Genomic DNA, 20,114 nt, shown 5'->3' on the forward strand with positions numbered 1-20,114 from the left:
CTCGGCCTTCTTTGAAGTCTTTGTACCACTTGTAAACATTTTTTTAGACATAGTCTCTTCACCGAAGGCCTTTTGCAGCATTCGATACGTTTCCGCAAACAAAATTTAATAGCACTTCTTTGCTCAACAAAATTAGACATCGTGAAAATCGCCAAATGCACTTTTAGTACTTCAGAAACAAGCGTAAACAAAAAAAAAAAATTATGAGTTTGACATGTAATTTGGCGCAAATGTTAATGACATTCCTACCAACTTAAAAATAAAAAAGATTGGACGATTCGAATAAGGCCGGAAGTTTAAATTAAAAATTCACCTTACTTTTTGATCACAGTAGTATATATATATGTGTGTATATATATATATATATATATATATATATATATATATATATATATATATATATATATATATATATATATATATATATATATATATGCATATATATATATATATATATGCATATATATATATATGCATATATATATACATGTATATATATGCATATACATATATATATATATATATATATATATATATATATATATATATATATATATATATATATATATATATATATATATACACACACACACACACTCACACACACACACACACACACACACACACACACACACACACTCACACACACACACACACATTAAGTTTGCCTTTACATTGTTATCTGCATCATTTTGTCTTGGTTCTTTTATTATATATGCTGTTTTTGTTACAAATCTTTGTTGTATATATAGTACATTTAAATAAAACATCGATTTAATAGACTCCATACATCTGACATTCAGCTCTTGCTTAATTTTTTTTTTAAGTTACTCTTGCTTAAGTGCATCTATGCTTGAGTATAAATTTTCAATATACAGTTGAATATACAGTTTTATATCTTTTTATTTTCTAAAATTTACCAATATGTACCAGTTGTTATTCATGCATTTTAAACATTTTTAAAAATTAGGTTTTAGCTCATATGTATTTAGCCCATGTGTTTATATATTACAATTTTTTTTTTTTAATATATCTTTTTAAAAATCTTCTTAATTATGCTGTCTTTATAGTGATCTTTGTTTTATATAGTGAATCTTTACACGATACACTTTTTCTTTTTTTTTTTGTAGCTATAATGTCTTAACTTCATTTTTTATTTAGACTACCTGCAAACCATCCATTGACTATTCATCAGAAAGCTTTGTTTGTCTTTTGGATTACCACTGCTTTGTTTTGGATTATTATACAATTAAAAAAAGTTTTAAAACATTTAATCAGTTCCACGGGGCAGCCTCATGACAACATTAATAAAAAATCCCCTGGAAAATTTTTATCTAGCCACAATCTACAGTTAGTTAATCCCAAGCATCAAACTGAAAAACTTTCAAGACTTTTTAAAAGTCCTTCAAAACAAATTTCACCAAGTTGCAGTCCGTCGAAAAGGAAAGATTATTTAGACCCAGAAGCATTCAATATTTCTTTGACCAAAGTAGATTGTGATAATGTAACGATCAAAGTTGAGAAAATAAATGAAAAAAATGCAATTGTTACTAAATCAAGAGAAGAAATAAATTTGTCATCTCCAAAAAAAGACAAAGAAGGCAAGTATAGTTGGATGATTACTATACATTAAAATATATTTAAATTGCTAAACTATTTTGTTTCTTTAGGTGCAGTTTTTAAAGTTCACATAGCAAAGTTGAAATCAGGTTTTTTGAAACTCTGCACTTCACAAGATAAAGAGCAGCCATCTTTTGAAAAGTTTCTGCTGAAAATGTTTATTTTTGGCTGGTTTATGTTTTACATTTTTCTTTCAGACTTTTTGCATATGTGGTATGTATTATGTTATTAACATAGTTCATTAAACACAAAAAATAATTTAATTTTAAAAACACTCTTAATATAAATTTTAAAAACCATTTCCATATTTATATTAAAAAAAAGTCGATGTGTCATTTGTTTTTTAAGATTAATATACCTGATTTATAAACTAAAATCAGGTATTATACCAAAAAAGTTGGATATATATATATATATATATATATATATATATATATATATATATATATATATATATATATATATATATATATAATGGAAAAAGGTATGCCAAGCAAAAGAAACAATAATTGAATTTTTGAAATTTGAAAAAAGATTTATTTCTTTTAAATAAATATATAAATAATAAAAAAGCACTAGAGGCCTTTCACTATTTTCATCAGTAGTGCTATGTTTAATGCTTTATTTTTTTATATTACTGTAGAAAGTTAGATAATAGAAAAATTAAATTGCTATATTGTAACTATGAGTTACCATTGTAACATTTTTTAAAAAAAGGAAGTCTCAATTAAATGTGTCATGTTTTTGTTTATGTAAATGACTTTCATATGACAACAAATTTTTTTCACTTTTGATTTCAAGGAAAACAAAGAGTTGGAAAAAAGGTTCTATAGTTTTGTTGTGCAATCTCTGGCATTCAAATACATGATTGTCAAATTGGTCTGTAGAATTTCCTGTTCTGCAACTGGAAATATGACCATTAGTACGGTTTCTTAAATTATTTGTTTTTCCAGTGTAAGTAGATAAACCATTACATGATAAACACTTTAAATAATAAATAACATTTTTGCTATTACAAGTAATGCGACTTTTAATATTCCAAATAGTTCCATTAGACGTCTAAAACTTATCAACTTCTTGTAAATATAATTGGCAAATTTTACAACGAATATCTTTACATTTGAATAAACCCGTTTTTTTGATAGATGAAATAGAATGAAATTTTGAAGAAGTTAGTTGTCTAAGTAAATTTGGTGGTTGTTTGTAGGCTATTACTAGATGTATATTTGAAAAAACCTCCTTTACCCTTGCATTAGTAGATAGACTAAGTAAAAGGTTAGTTTCTGTTAAAATAGGCTGGCAGTTTAAATTGCTATAAAATGTAGTTACCAGAGGAAAAACTTCTTTGGATTTTTTTAAAGGTGCTGGTCCTTGTAATTTGGCATTATGAAATGCTTTTTCTATAATATTATCTGGGTAAAGACATTCTTTTAACCATAATTTTAGTTCCGTTAAACGTAGTTTTTCTGTAGCATAATCCGAGGTAAAAACAATTATTCTTTTAGCAAGATTATATGGTATATTCTTTTTTATGTGGAAAGGATGAAAACTATTGTAATTTAAATAGTCGTGGGTATTTGTTTCTTTGTAAAATATATCTGTTTTGATATGTTTATTGTTTTTAAGAATAACTGATACATCTAAAAAATTAATGACATTGTAGATATTTCCGTTTTTATTGTATTGTGTACCTAAATCAATCGTAAAATTAATTGAATTATGTAGTTCTTTTAGAGAACTTTTAAACTTGGCGATGTCTAGATTTTTTGGCCATATGTTAAAACCATCATCAACATATCTAAAATAAAACTGGATTTGGATTTTTAGAAGAAACTTTGCTTTTTCCGAAAATCTTACCAAAATACTTTTCAAAAGAAGAAGTTAAAAATATTGAACAGTTTTATTTTAGATATGTTGATGATGGTTTTAACATATGGCCAAAAAATCTAGACATCGCCAAGTTTAAAAGTTCTCTAAAAGAACTACATAATTCAATTAATTTTACGATTGATTTAGGTACACAATACAATAAAAACGGAAATATCTACAATGTCATTAATTTTTTAGATGTATCAGTTATTCTTAAAAACAATAAACATATCAAAACAGATATATTTTACAAAGAAACAAATACCCACGACTATTTAAATTACAATAGTTTTCATCCTTTCCACATAAAAAAGAATATACCATATAATCTTGCTAAAAGAATAATTGTTTTTACCTCGGATTATGCTACAGAAAAACTACGTTTAACGGAACTAAAATTATGGTTAAAAGAATGTCTTTACCCAGATAATATTATAGAAAAAGCATTTCATAATGCCAAATTACAAGGACCAGCACCTTTAAAAAAATCCAAAGAAGTTTTTCCTCTGGTAACTACATTTTATAGCAATTTAAACTGCCAGCCTATTTTAACAGAAACTAACCTTTTACTTAGTCTATCTACTAATGCAAGGGTAAAGGAGGTTTTTTCAAATATACATCTAGTAATAGCCTACAAACAACCACCAAATTTACTTAGACAACTAACTTCTTCAAAATTTCATTCTATTTCATCTATCAAAAAAACGGGTTTATTCAAATGTAAAGATATTCGTTGTAAAATTTGCCAATTATATTTACAAGAAGTTGATAAGTTTTAGACGTCTAATGGAACTATTTGGAATATTAAAAGTCGCATTACTTGTAATAGCAAAAATGTTATTTATTATTTAAAGTGTTTATCATGTAATGGTTTATCTACTTACACTGGAAAAACAAATAATTTAAGAAACCGTACTAATGGTCATATTTCCAGTTGCAGAACAGGAAATTCTACAGACCAATTTGACAATCATGTATTTGAATGCCAGAGATTGCACAACAAAACTATAGAACCTTTTTTCCAACTCTTTGTTTTCCTTGAAATCAAAAGTGAAAAAAATTTGTTGTCATATGAAAGTCATTTACATAAACAAAAACATGACACATTTAATTGAGACTTCCTTTTTTTAAAAAATGTTACAATGGTAACTCATAGTTACAATATAGCAATTTAATTTTTCTATTATCTAACTTTCTACAGTAATATAAAAAAATAAAGCATTAAACATAGCACTACTGATGAAAATAGTGAAAGGCCTCTAGTGCTTTTTTATTATTTATATATTTATTTAAAAGAAATAAATCTTTTTTCAAATTTCAAAAATTCAATTATTGTTTCTTTTGCTTGGCATACCTTTTTCCATTATATATATATATATATATATATATATATATATATATATATATATATATATATATATATATATAAGCAAATAAATAACCAAATTCAACAATTTTACAAAGTTACAAAAATTTACAATTATTTAAGGAACAGCAAAGTTGACTTTTTAAGACCATATTTTACTTGAAGATGAATTTTTACTATTAGGCCAAATTTATTCGAAATCTGAAATTAAACTTTTCAAACCGAATTTAACTTATAGCCCGATTTTGACTTTAAAATAGCATTTAATAAAAAGCTGAATTTGGGCTTTCTATATTTAAATTAGCTAGCTTATCATTAGGGCTGTCAAAAATTGTGAAGATGCCTGGTCGGGTACTCGTCAAAAGAACTGACAGGTACCCTGGTACCAGTTTAAAAAAATAATTTTTTATAATAGTTGTTCTTTTTCATTTAAATCTAAATTTTTATGCTTGAAGTGTCCAGGTTACACAAGTCCCAATTACGGTTTAAAAATACTAGCATGTCCACTATATCTAGTCCCAAAGATGCACGCCGTTGATTCACCACATGCCCAGCAGTTGAGCAAGCACATTCTGATATATTATTTATACGCATGTAAAAATGAGTATCTTTTCAAATGCGTAAGACATCGTTAATAACACAGTATGCATTTATATTTCTGGATTTTTTCCCTTTATTTCTTTAAAATATTTTCCGGATATTTTTCTGAATAAATTTTCTGGATTTTTAAAATATGACCTAGATAATCTTCTGTTTAAATGTCAGAAGTGTTTTTAGATTTCGGTCTGGAACTAAGACCGTCCTGAGTAAGAGTACCCAGAAGTTAGTAGAAGTCAATTTTATCAGAATCTAGAGTATTAGTAGATATTCTTCAGAAGAAGAGGGTGAATCAATTTCCTTAACAGATAAGTTTAGATCATGTTCAAGTTAGATGCATTTTTTGGTCATTTTATATCTGTCATTCTTCGTTTAAGAAGTTTGCTTCGAAAGAATGGATCCAGCATATGAGCAATTGCACAAGGTGGTATTCTTCATGTCATTTTCTTCATACTATCTTCTTCATCTTATCTTCTTTATGTCATCTTCTTTATAGTATTTTTTGATTTGTAAAAGTAAACACATATGTAGCAAATTTCATAACAATATAAAATAAAAAAACTGAAAATTTAAAATTGTTTTAGTAATAAAATATATCAAATTTCAGGCTCATGAAAGTATAAAACAAAAACAAAGTGATTTAAAAATTTGAGATTGCTTATAAATATAAGATTATTCAAAAGATCAAAAAATCAGGTAATTTTTAATTAGAATTATGAAGATTGAAAATCCCTAGAATCATTTGGTGGAATGTAGATGTTTTGTCAGCAGAAATTTCCACAGAATGGAACTTTTTGAACAACAGTCAAAAAGTTCTTCAAAATCTGAAACTATATGTGAGATGTAACTTTATCCTCAAATTTAATTTCCAAATTTAACTGAAAGCCAAATTTCTATTTCACATTTGGCACCGAAGTTGAAGCCAAAGTCAACTTTGCTTTTCAGTAAATTTCATAATCCTAATATGTCCTGAAATTTAACAAATATTCATATATATATATATATATATATATATATATATATATATATATATATATATATATATATATATATATATATATTAACCCTTGGAATTAGGGTCGGCATTTGGCAATGCTGACTTAACTGCAGACCTGAAAGTGTTTGAGGTCGGCAAAAAATTGTCGACCTCGTTTCTATGTTTTATGGTAAGACCTTCGTATGAGGTCGGCAATTTATTGCCGTCCTCATTTTTCCTAATTCCGAGGGTTGATATATATATATATTTCAACTACCTACACATGTTTTAACTACAAGTTTTGAGAAGATACCAGAAAATTTAAATAAAAGTTTTTATTTTTGTTGGCACTCTTTTTAATAAAAAAAAGCTTTAAAATGCTTGCCAAATACAAATGTTTTAATGCTGTTGCTTTAAAAAACGTATAAAAATATAGTTAAAAACTAAAGTTATAACCAATTAAATTGTAACTAAAAGTAATTTGGTTGTTTCTTTTTCAATCAATCAAAAATCATGTACTCAAATCATTGTTAGTTTGTTTGAGTCTAAAAATATAAAAAACTTAGTATTATTATCAGTTGCGATGATCATAATCAATTGTTTTTGATCTGAAAATATCTTAACATTTGAGTTTTATATTTTTTGGTTGTTGCGATTAAATAATTGTTTATGTTTTATAAAAAATTGTACCTAAGTTGTAGAATAATTACTTATAATTTTTGTTTTATTTACAAATTTTTATTTAGGCCAAAAGTCAACAAACAATATTCTCGTGACATGTTTGTTTTTTTGTTTTTTGTCTTGGTTTTTGTTGCAGTTATCTTTACAATCCGTAAGACGAAAGATAAGTTTTTAAATCGAGATCAAACTGAAGAGTGGAAAGGATGGATGCAGGTTGTGATTCTATATTGATTTGAAAAAATTAAAGTTAACTTAAAACATTTGTGTTTTAAATCAACTTTAAAATGTTTTTTTGTTGATTATTTTTTGAATATATTAAATATATAAATGTTGATAAACAATCATATGTTTGTATAGTCATATATTGTATTGTATATTCTTATATTTGTGTATTAAAGTACACAAATACATTTTTTGTGCATTTTAAAGATCTTTTTCTTATCACTACATTATATCTTGTGACTTGAATTTTTAAAATCTTTTTCTAGTTTTTTGTTTGTTAATTTTTATAGTTGATTTGATTATTTGTGTGGTTTTATTTATGTTTTTATTTTTTTTTGTTATTATTATTATTTATCTATTGGAATATGCTTATATCTCTTTTCTATAAATACTACCATGATTATTCCTTGTGCAAGCTATCATCTCTTTTTTATCTGCCAAAATGCAATCCTACTCACTATTTAAATTGTTCAAAAAGCTTATATCTAGTTTTTTTCCTCAGACATTAATGCTTTGAAATTCTCTTTTGTCTTCATGTTTTTCTTTAAAAAATAACTCATACTGTTTCTTAAGTTTTTTGTCAAATGTTTTTTTTTTTTAATTAAATAGTAGTTGCTTACAGTCTTGTTGGAAATAAAATTGTTTTTTTAAAGTATGCATTCGCAACATAAAATTTATGAAAATTGAATAAAATAACTTTGATCTTTACTTATGTTTTTATATTATTGAAATGCATTATAATAAAGTAACAAATCATATAAATTTAATGAAATCATATATATTTTTTGATATTTATATAAATATGTATTTAATTAAAATTATTTCAAGTTTATTTGAACATTTGATAGATATTTAAAATGATTTGGACGTTATTGTTTTTTTGCAGTAATATCTATTATCCATATGGGTTAGCATTTTAAATCTCATTGCCTATTTCTTTAACTCTAACTTTATAGTTACTACTATTGTCATATAAGTATAAAATAAAATAACCCAAGGTTCTATTCTATTAAATATAAAAATTTTTTTGCAGGTGCAATTTGTCTGGTATCATTACTTTGATGCAAATGAAACATTTAATTCTATTAGATGTTATGTTGGTGCCTATGTTTGGATGACTGGTTTTGGTAGGTATGGTTTACTCTTATTTTGGCTTTTGGTTATGGTTTATACTTGTTTTTCTTTTAAAATGTATATATACATATGTGTGTGTTTATATATATATATATATATATATATATATATATATATATATATATATATATATATATATATATATATATATATATATATATATATATATATATATATATATATATATAAATATATATATGTGTGTGTGTGTGTGTGTGTGTGTGTGTGTGTGTGTGTGTGTTTATATATATATGTGTGTGTGTATGTGTATATATATATATATATTCATGGTTTGAATCCCACCATTATCCATATTTTTAAATATTTAAATACCGCTGGTCATATATTTGCTTTGTAACCATTTATATTTTTTTTTTGGTATATAAAATTTTTTTTCTACTGTATGTTTTTGACTGATACACATCATTCAGATTTTTAATATCATTTAAGCTTCTCAATGTATTTTCTAAGTATGGCGCCCACATGTATATACATAGTTTTTAAGCTTAAATTAGGCCATGCTGTCTACACATTTTTCACATAGCCTCAATTGTTTCATATTACCTTTATATTCCTGTATGTTTTTTATCACCAATTTTTTAGTGCTTTGTAATTTTGGATACCTGTTGCTTTTTAACATTCAACTCTGTGCGCTTAATTCTACCCACTTTTCCTTTTGGTCTGCTATATTATTGGTGAAATATACGTAAACAATTATTAATAACAATTATTAACTGTTATGCAATTGTTAATAATAATTACTAATAATTGTTTATGTATATTTCACCAATAACTTAGTAGACCATAAGTGAGGAGCTGTTTAAAAAAGATAAAAAAATTGTGAAGTAGTGGGATTTGAACCACAGACATTCTGTGTTTGAAGTAAACGCCTTATCCAAACAATCTGAACAAATAAATATTAATATATAATATTAAAAAGTTATAAATAATAGTATATGCATGCATTACATAGACATATTCATATAGAGACAATGTATTTGTGTTACATTAAAATTATACAAACTGATAGCAATTTATATTTTTGCATTCCTCATCAATACAAAAAAAAAATGAAGTATAGGGAAATCATTCTTTTTAATGTCGACTTTAAACTGTTTTTTTTTGTTTGTTTTGCCTTATCCAATTTCTTTGCTGAAAATAACAACCACCCCTAAGAAACAAAAATAAAAACAGTACACATTATCTACATTATTATTATTTTTTTAATATTATTTGATTTTAATTTCCTATTTTGTTAGTTTTGCTTTCTTTGTTTTTGAAACTTAGTTTTTTCCGCAACGCCTAATATAATAAAGTTTGCAAATGGCCTTGACCAAATTGTCTAAAATAAAATACTCATGCCTGGACATACAAGACAAAAACCGCATTTGTCTCCTTTGAAGGCTTGATATGGATATGTGTGTATGTTTGTAATTATATATCTATTTTATTAAAAATCAGTGGTGGCTTTTATACATGTTAAACATTTTCCACTTTTCTTACATCTGTTAATAAAATTTAATCTTAAACCAACACTTGTGTTATATCAAATAAAAAAAATTAAGTTTACTTAATTGCTCAAGTGAATTCAATACTTAAGTTGTTTTTATAATTTTTCTTTTGTTGTAACTTTGTTATCAATAGAATTTGATTTCTACTGATGTTTTCTATTTTTAAATATTCTTATTCATCCAATTTTAATTCAATATTTTGATTATTACAAAAATATAATATTGTGTAATTATTTAACAACAGTTATACTGTATTGTAAGACCAATGTAATGGAATAGTTGCCGGAAGCAAAAGAGTAATAGGAAGTTTGAGTTTTAAAAGGAAACTTATAAATAATTATAATTTAGAAATAAAAATAAACAGAGTATTAAAAGAAAAAAGTTCAGAAAGTAAAACTTCTTTTTTAGGTAACTACATTTACTTTTCATCCCAAAAAGATTATTCTATATTTCGTTTATTGAAAATGTTGTTTCGATTAAATTTTCTTGTGTTTTGTGTAATGGCAATGGTAAATCATGAGTTTGTTCGATATTACATTTGTGCAATGCATACTTATTGGTTCCTATCTGTATGGGGTGTAATGGTTGTTTTGAACCGGTATAATGACGTATGTAATTTTTACCTTGTTTCTTGGTTTATATTTCATTTGTTATGTAGATAACATTTATTTTTTATTTATAAAAATTTTCATTTTACAAAGCTTTTCATTTTTTAGAATCCAAAATTCATGCTATTAAAATTTTTTATATACTTTGCAATAAACGCTTTAATATTTAATCTTCCTGGGGCTTCAGATTTTATCTTTGCTCCATTTATTTGGATTTTACATGATAAAGATGGTACTCTAAGATATTGGAAGTATCGGGCATGGTAAGTTTTATTATTTTTATTATTCAAATGTTTAAGATTTAAAACTTCACTTAAAAGGTTTAACTTAAAAGTTCAAAGATTTACTTTTTTATATAAAAATTTCTTTGTGGTTATTTAACTCGCAGGCAGTATTTTTTAAAGCCATTTTAATGTAAGCTAATTGTTCTGTTTTTTAATAGTTCTGTAGTTTAGTTGTTCTGTTTTATAAACATCAACTAAATTTTCAACAAGTCAGTCCCTTTAATCACTTTCTTCAGTCATTTCATTAGCACAAGTTGAATATTGCATAAGTTAATGCGCCCTAAATATGTATTTCATACTAGAAGTGCCAGCTGTGTTCATTAACTAGTTTTTAAACTATATTCAAAAAAATAGCTTGATGTTTTTTAAACTGTAAAAACAATTAAACTGAAACATGATTTATGTTGTAAAGTAGTTATTACTTTTTGTTTAATGTTCCTCAAAAAAAGAATTTGTTCGCTTTTCTCATTCTGTTATTTTAAAAGGACCAGTTTCAAGCTTTGTTCCTTAAAAGGTGAGAAACATAGAAATATTCCTTTGTTTTTGTAATGATATGGCTCCATTCTGCATTGCCAATAATTGACTGTTTGAGAGGTATGTGAAATTGCCTCTGTTACAATGGATATATTATAAAACACTAATTTTTTTTTGAGAAGATTAACATTTATGTAAAACTACAATTTTACATTTTAAAGTCCATAGTTTTAGGTCCAAGTTTTTATTTGATAGGTATATATGTGTATGGTAGATACTTAAATGAAATAAATACGACTTTTTTAACAGCTGTTTTAAAATACTTGGCGCGAAAACTAACGTTTGATCTTGTTGCAACGCATATTTGTATTTATATAACGGTTTTTATTTTAATGATTTTAAATATATGGCTGAATGATTGCCAAATGGCATGAAACGTAAAACAGCTGTTGACCAATTTGTGCTTGTTAGTTTTATATATAAATATATATATATAAATTAGTAAAAAACACTTATCTAACTTTTATCTTCGACTTGAAGTTTCACCATTGCTGGATCATCAGGAAGAGTTACTAAATCTCAAAAAAAATTCAAGAAACTCAAAAATTCAAAAAACTCACAAAAAAAAAGAGATTTAGAAACACTACCTGACGCACCAGCAATGGTCACACTTCAAGTCGTAGATAAAAGTTAGATAAGTGTTTTTTACTAATTTATTATTGCTCTGTTCTTTAAGAACATTGAGCACTCTATTTGTAAAATACACTAACATAATTTACATATATATATATATATATATATATATATATATATATATATATATATATATATATACATATATATATATATATATATATATATATATATATATATATATATATATATATATATATATATATATATATATATATACATATATATATATATATATATACTTATATATATATACTTATGGATTTTTACTGGAGAAGCTTAAAACTTCAAATTTTTTTATTTCAACAGCATAGAGAGTTTTATTTATATTCTTTGTAATGTCAACATTAGATTTTTGTTAATTTTGGTGTTGAAGTTATTTATATCCAAATATGGTAACTAATACTAGTTACACAGATTTGCACTATCCCCGACAATAACATATATATAATATACATAATATGTATATAAAATATATATATTTATATATATATAATATATATATATGCATAATATGTATATAACATACATATACATATATATATATATATATATATATATATATATATATATATATATATATATATATATATATATATATATATATATACATATATATATATACATATATATATATATATATATATATATATATATATATATATATATATATATATATATATATATATTTGTCATTTTGGTTCTCGAAGAATTTTAAAAATGATTATCATTTTATAAATAAAAATAATTTTCGAATTTTTAGGTTGGATCACTGGTCTACACTAATTGGAATGTTTGTCGCTTTTAATTTTGAACGTTTAGAAGGTTTTTTCAAAAGTCTTGATAATGACGATACATTTGCAAAAAAGCAACGTGTTGCTTTGCGAGCATTTATTACAGCCTTTTTGCTTGCTATTTTTGCCGTATGGTTTTACTTTATACTGCTTAAGTCGAAAAAAGATTATTTAGATTTGCACCCTTTCACATCACCTGTCCCAATTGTTATATATATAATGCTACGGAACATTCATCCTGTCCTTCGCACACACTATATGAACTTATTTTCATGGTTAGGAAAAATTACATTGGAAACTTACTTGTCCCAAATACACATTTACATGATGGGAGATGCTAAAAATATACTAGTTTACTTACCGCAATATCCGATGCTGAATTTTGCTTTTGCAACCATTGTTTATATTGCCTTTTCGTACGCCCTCTTTCATTTAACGGTTTTTTTTAGCAGCTACATTTTTCCGAGAAATATTCTCGTAGTAACAAAAAATCTTCTACTTGGTGGATTGTGGTTAGGTTTGTGTTACGCCCTAGTTTATATTTTAACTAAACAGTTAATATGGTCTTCTCCGCATACTGGATTAGAATTTTTGAGGTGGAACATTACTAAATATTGACGCATGTGTGTTATATAGAAAGCATCCTTATTTATATTGTTTCTGAAAATTTATGCTTGTTGTTATAAAAGGTTTTTACCGTTGTTTAAATTTTTGTAAATAAAATTTGTCATTTTGTATGTAAGCTTAAAGTCACGATGTAATGCTTTTATAAGTAGTATCAGATGCGCCTATGTTTGTATTAGCAGTATCAGATGCGCTCATGTTTGTATAAGCAGTATCAGTAAGGCGGCAATCCAAGCTTCTTGGTAACACCAAAAATAAGGTTATTAAAACGAGTAAATATTGCTTTTTGGAAAGTGTGGTGGAATGGTGTCGCAAAATTTTGATTGTCGAAAATGCAAAAAAGGAAGTGCCGCAAATTGTCGCATTATTAATTGTCGAATAACAGAATAAGGAATAATGTCGCCAAGGAGTTTAATAAATAGTATCGAAAACAAAACAAAAAAGGAATAGTATCGCAAATGAATTAAATGAATTGTGTCGAAAATAGGAAAAAAAATAATGTTCTAAAGGAGTTTAATAAATAGTAACAAAAATAAAAAAATAATGACTATAAATGTGTGTTTAAATAACATGTCTGATGTTATACTGAAATAGCCTGTTGCCGGGGGCTTCAGTACATACGCCAACTATCTTATAGCCTACTGCCGCTACATCTACTGAGGGTTTGGTAGCAATCTTTTCTTTAATTATTCTTTGTTTTTTTCTGTAAAAGCCGCATGCTATAAAGATAAGCAAAACGAGTAAGCATTTGCAGAAATTAACTATTTGCGACATTAGGCCCTTTTAATATAATCGACACTATTCCTGTCACCCTTTTGGAAAATCTTATTATTCAGATATGCGTTCATGTTTTGTGTAGCAAGCAATATCATTATAATAATTTTAATAGCGTCCTTTTGAATGAACATTCTTAAATCAGTATTGAGCTGGAACAAATTATTTTCATAACAAAAACTAAGTGCATAACCTTAAGCTGTGTCTGTAATTTGGAAATTATTCCGGAAAAATAAAATTCTTTCCGAAGGATATCGAGAATCAGGAATTTTTTTTTTCTTGCTACCAAATTTTACGAAACAAAAAAATCGCTAATGCTGCTTACGAAATGTAGCCTTTCGCAAGTTGAATTACAAAATTAAACTATTTTGCTACATACGAAAGTAACGCTTACGGAAGTCGCACTTGGGAAACGAGCTCTTTCGCTAAACGACGTTTTGAAGTCTATAAAAAAATTTTGTTGGCCAAACGGATATAAATGTAAAAAACAAATTTTTTATATACCAAAATGTTTATAATAAGATTTTATTTTCAGTATTGCAACATATGAACATTTTAGGGTTTTATTTTTTTAAATAATAATAAAATACCAAATTTCTTTCGAAATGAAACTCTGTCGCACCGCAACTTGCGAAACAATTCTTAACGGAAAAATACTTACGAAACGCGGCATAATAAATATATTTAAAAACGTTTTATAAATCAAATACGTATAACTTACTAAGTAACTAAAATACTAATTTTTTATATGATATTGATAAGTGTCAGTTTTGAACTTTTATAAAAAAATCAAGACTTTCATAAAATATACTTTTTAGAATGTCATTCAATGAATAAGAATTAAATAATGAAGATAACTTTAACAATGTTAACATACGAACGCAATTGCGTAACCGGGAAACAATGCCTTTGTTGAAATCAAAAAAAGACCTAATTTAAGTGATGAAAACTTAATTATGTAATAAAATGCTTAAAAATAGCTCTCACTAGTTTTTAAATAAAATAGTTTTATGTTTAGTCAGTTTCAACTTTTTTATTTTTGAGGTGCTCTGTTATATGCACTTTTGCTTTTATTACCTCAATAACAACAATTTTATTACCTCAATAATAAAAAATTTAAAAAAATTTTAAAGACATCCTTTTCAATGACTTTTTCAAAAATGTTTTCCTTTATAAAATAAAAAAAAAGTCAGGTAGGGAAGGGCATTTGTTGCCCCTTGTGTCGTTGGCCCTGATAATCTTTTAATTTTCAACATTCCAATGTTATTCGGACTATACAACTGCTGAAAGTTTTAAAGCTTTAGCTATTTTTGAGAGCAGTAAAATTTAGTTGCAAGATTCTTCAGCAAAAAAGCGGGCACGTACAATACAACTCTTCCCCGGGTCTTCGCCCCTGGAAACAATTTTAACATAGACCCGGACTATACAAGCGCTGAAAGTTTCAAAGCTGTAGCTAGTCTGAAAGGTAGTAATAAATTAGTTGCAAGTTTCAGTAAGAAATGACAACGGCCAAACATCACTTAAAGTTCAATTAAACTTTGTAATGAAACCAAATATTTTACTAAGTTTTTATATATGAGAATATAAATAGTAAACCTCCATTTCTGCTAAGCCAAAGGTAATAAATAACCGAAAGTCGGAAGTAAACCAAAGTCGGTTCTTGATAAATATAAATATATATAAACACTGGCATAGAGACATGTTGCGGAGGGAGCGTTGTCCTTTTCCTCAAAACTAACTCAAAGTTTCAGTTTTTTTTATTTAAATTTTAACTGCGTTAGGCCCCCTTAATTTCTGTTTTAGCACTCCCCGTCCTAACTTTCTTATCCTTTCTAGGTCACTGTATATATACAGTGTGCGACAAAATTATTCATACCCTATTATAAAATATGCTGTAGCAATAAAACAAAAACCAAATTGATTAAAATAATTTAATTGAAATTTAAAAAATGTTTGTTGTAGCAACTATTAACAATATTAACTATAATATTTGTAAAATTAAATCTTGTTTTTAAAAAAAGTGAAAATTATTTAAAAATTGAGATATTAAGAAGCGTCAAAAGTATTCATACTTTTCAAAGTTTAATTAAGAATATTAGAGTTTTTTGTTTTATTTGTTAATAAATATTTAGTATGAAGTCCTTGGGCATCGATAAAAGCTTGCAAGCGACGAGGAATACCATCAACTAAGTTTTGTAAATAGTTTGGAGGAATATTATGCCAAGCTGCCTCCAACGCTAAAAAGAAGTTTTGTTTGTTGATACTATGCTCATCCCTATTAACTTTGCCATCCAAATAATGCCACGAATTTTCAATTGGGTTGGTATCTGGACTTTGCGCAGCTCAATCTAACAACTCTATTTCATTTTCTTCGAAATATATTTTGGAAATATTATTGGTATGTTTCAGATCATTGTTTTGTTGGTAGGCAAATGATCCGTTAATCCTAATTTAGTCTTTTTTTTGAATTCTTTAGTTCGAATTTACTTTCATCAGACCATAAAACTGATTACCAGAAATCTAGTGTCTTTGAAAAGTACTTTTTTGCAAAGGCAGGGTGTTTAGTTATTTTATTCTCGAAATAAAGGGGTTTTTTGTAACCCAGATCCATAAAACACTGCAGAGTGAAGTCTACGGTGTATTCTTTGTTTAGAAACGTTCACGTTTAGTTTCTCTTTAATTGCTCTGGCAGAAATAACAAACTCTCGCTTTATTTCTCGTACAATAAGCCTATCTTCTCGAGATGTTGTTTTTGGTGGACAGCCTGAAAGTTTTTCAATCATTTTTTATTTTTGTATTATTGATTGTACCGTTGCCTTGCTTTTATTATATTTTTCAGCAATTTTTCTATACCCGAAGCCTCTTTCATGATCATCAACAATCATTTGCCGTACGTCAACACTAATTTCGTTGGTCTTAGGCATTTTGGAAAACTTTTGATAAAAAAGTTTTCCGAAATGCCTAAGACTTTGACTAAGGGTTTGGATGGAGCAGGCAGTCTATCAAATAATAAAAAAAATATTCCGGCCTTGCATTTTAATTTTTACTTTTTGTCAACAAAATACGGAAAAACTTTCTGACAACCAGTTAGGGGATATATATATATATATATATATATATATATATATATATATATATATATATATATATATATATATATATATATATATATACACACATACACACACACACATATATATATATATATATATATATATATATATATATATATATATATATATATATATATATATATATATATATATATATATATATATATATATATTTTAGGGGTTTTTATTGATGAAAATCTGACATGGAAAAAACACATTGAAAACTTATCCTCTAAAATTTCCAAAAGTATAGGAATACTATTTAAAATAAGAAGCATGCTAAATAAACATACTTTAATTCAGCTTTACCACTCTTTTATTCATTGCCATCTAAACTATGCTAATGCGGCTTGGAGTAGTGTAAGTAAAACTAAATTAGAACCACTTTATCGCCATCAGAAACATGTTGCACGACTTATTAATTTTAAACATCGATTTTATCATGCTAAGCCTCTTTTAAACGAAATGAATATTCTTAATATATATCAACTTAATATTTTTAATGTATTGTGTTTTATGTTTAAATGTAAGTCTCGCACATCTCCAATTTCTTTTCACAATTTATATTCTTTAAAAGTTAAAAATAAATACAATTTGCGTAATGAAAATTTTATTCTTCAACCAGTTTTCAAAACTAATTTTGGTAAATTTTGTATTTCATTTAGAGGAGCATTTTTATGGAACAAAATAGTGTTAAAACTTTTTGATTTCTCTCATGAATGGAACTTTTTCTTATTTAAAAGAAAATTGAAAGAAATTCTTTTCTCAGTTGAAAACATTCTGATATATTTTTAAGTTTGTTTTGTTTTTTATTAATACTCTTAGGAAATATTTTATCGTAATTTATATATACGAAATCTTTTATCTTAACTTATATATATATATATATATATATATATATATATATATAGTTCTATAGTTTGTTGGCTTTAGGAAGAGAGGTAGGAAAAAAGTGATTCTTACGCCAACACATACGTCACTTTTAATTACTTTTGACTTTCGTCCAACATTTCCGTGTTGGACGAAAGTAAAAACCATTAATTTAATTACAAATTAATCGTTTTTTGAAAAAACCACAAAAACGCAAATTTAATTGACCAGAATGTTTTTAAAAACATTCTGAATGTTTTTATAACATTTTGAATGTTTTTAACAATATAAACAATGTTTTTATTTTTATTTTTTTTAATAAAATGTTTTTATTTTTATTTTTTTTAATAAAATGTTTTTATTTTTTTTACTGTAAATCATGCGCGGAGTGTTGCTACATCGACTATCTTATAGCCTGACTCGCAAGGGAGTGCTGCTACATCGACTGACAAATAGCCTGACTTGCAAGGGAGTGCTGCTACATCGACTGACAAATAGCCTGACTCGCAAGGGAGTGCTGCTACATCGACTGACAAATAGCCTGACCCGCAAGGGAGTGCTGCTACATCGACTGAGGGTTTGGTTGGGGCAGGCAGTCTATCATTATTAAAAAAAAAAAATTCCGGTCTTGCATTTTAATTTTTACTTTTTGTCAACAAAATATCGAAAAAACTTTCGGACAACATCTAAGGGTTCTATATATATATATATATATATATATATATATATATATATATATATATATATATATATATATATATATATATATATATATATATATATATATATATATATATATATATATATATATATATATATATATATACGTATATATGTATGTGTATTTGTGCGTATTATTTGTATGTGTATATATATATATTGATGTGTAAGTATATTTATTTACATGTTTGTATGTTTAAATATGTATAAATAATTATATTTGTATTTATGTGTGAATATTTGTCTATGAATTATTAAAGGATTATTTATTATTTAAAATCTGTTTAGGCGGTTCTCGATGACAAGATCTTATGATCTTCTGCGAGTATCCGCGTTCTTGTTGTAACGTTAACAAAATTGTAATTCTGACTATACGTATTTTATTCATTCTTATATTGTAAAACTTATTTTGAATAAATAAAAAATAAAAAAAAAATAAAAAAAAAAGAAAAAAAAAAAAAAAATATATATATATATACAGGGTGCGGAAAAAGTTCCCGTACAAAAGTATAATTAAAAAAGTTATCTAAATGGTGTTTTCTTTCAATATATAGTGTGTTTGTAGTATTCTTTTGTATTCCTTTGTATTCTTTTAGTATTTTTTAGTATTATTTTGTTTTAAATTAAAGTGTAATTTGTTTCTTGTCTTGTACAGGAACTTTTGCTGCTTTTGCTGTTTATATTTTTGTACGGGAACTTTTTCCGCACCCTGTATATATATATATATATATATATATATATATATATATATATATATATATATATATATATATATATATATGTATATATATATATTATTATTATTATTATTATTATTATTATTATTATTATTATTATTATTATTATTATTCAGTGATCAAATACAAATACAATAATCTATTTATAATTTGATGAAGAGGTGCTACACCAGGCCCCCCCTATGCTGACGAATATGGAGATACAGAAGCTACAGAAAAAGCAGCAATTGTATCTATAAAGTTACTTTCTTATGTTATTTTTGAAAGCGTTGATGGATTGAGCGTTCACTGCTTCTTGCGAAAGCGCATTCCATGGGGCGACAATTCTATTTGAAATATATATATATGTATATATTAATATTTCGCAAGTATTCTTTCGAAATGATTTGTTTCGCAAGTTTCTTTTCGTAAAGGGTTATTACGGAATAATAATAGTTTATTTTTTTC

General features: G+C 25.8%; 1 protein-coding gene across 4 annotated transcripts in view; it reads left to right on the top strand.

The window, feature by feature from the left end:
• The window catches only part of LOC100207689 (uncharacterized), a 37,368-nt gene extending 23,790 nt beyond the window's left edge, over positions 1-13,578 (top strand). For all 4 annotated transcript variants that reach the window (XM_065799466.1, XM_065799463.1, XM_065799465.1 and 1 more), the window contains 7 exons: positions 1,162-1,601; positions 1,671-1,833; positions 7,175-7,322; positions 8,365-8,458; positions 10,385-10,584; positions 10,693-10,847; positions 12,799-13,578. In XM_065799466.1, the coding sequence (XP_065655538.1) occupies positions 1,162-1,601; positions 1,671-1,833; positions 7,175-7,322; positions 8,365-8,458; positions 10,385-10,584; positions 10,693-10,847; positions 12,799-13,447 (1,849 nt within the window). In that variant the 3' untranslated portion in view covers positions 13,448-13,578. The remainder of the gene's footprint in view (positions 1-1,161; positions 1,602-1,670; positions 1,834-7,174; positions 7,323-8,364; positions 8,459-10,384; positions 10,585-10,692; positions 10,848-12,798) is intronic.
• The last annotated feature ends 6,536 nt before the right edge of the window (positions 13,579-20,114 follow it).

The sequence above is a fragment of the Hydra vulgaris genome, chromosome 06, assembly GCF_038396675.1.
Source record: "Hydra vulgaris chromosome 06, alternate assembly HydraT2T_AEP".
NCBI classification, from domain to species: Eukaryota; Metazoa; Cnidaria; class Hydrozoa; order Anthoathecata; family Hydridae; genus Hydra; species Hydra vulgaris.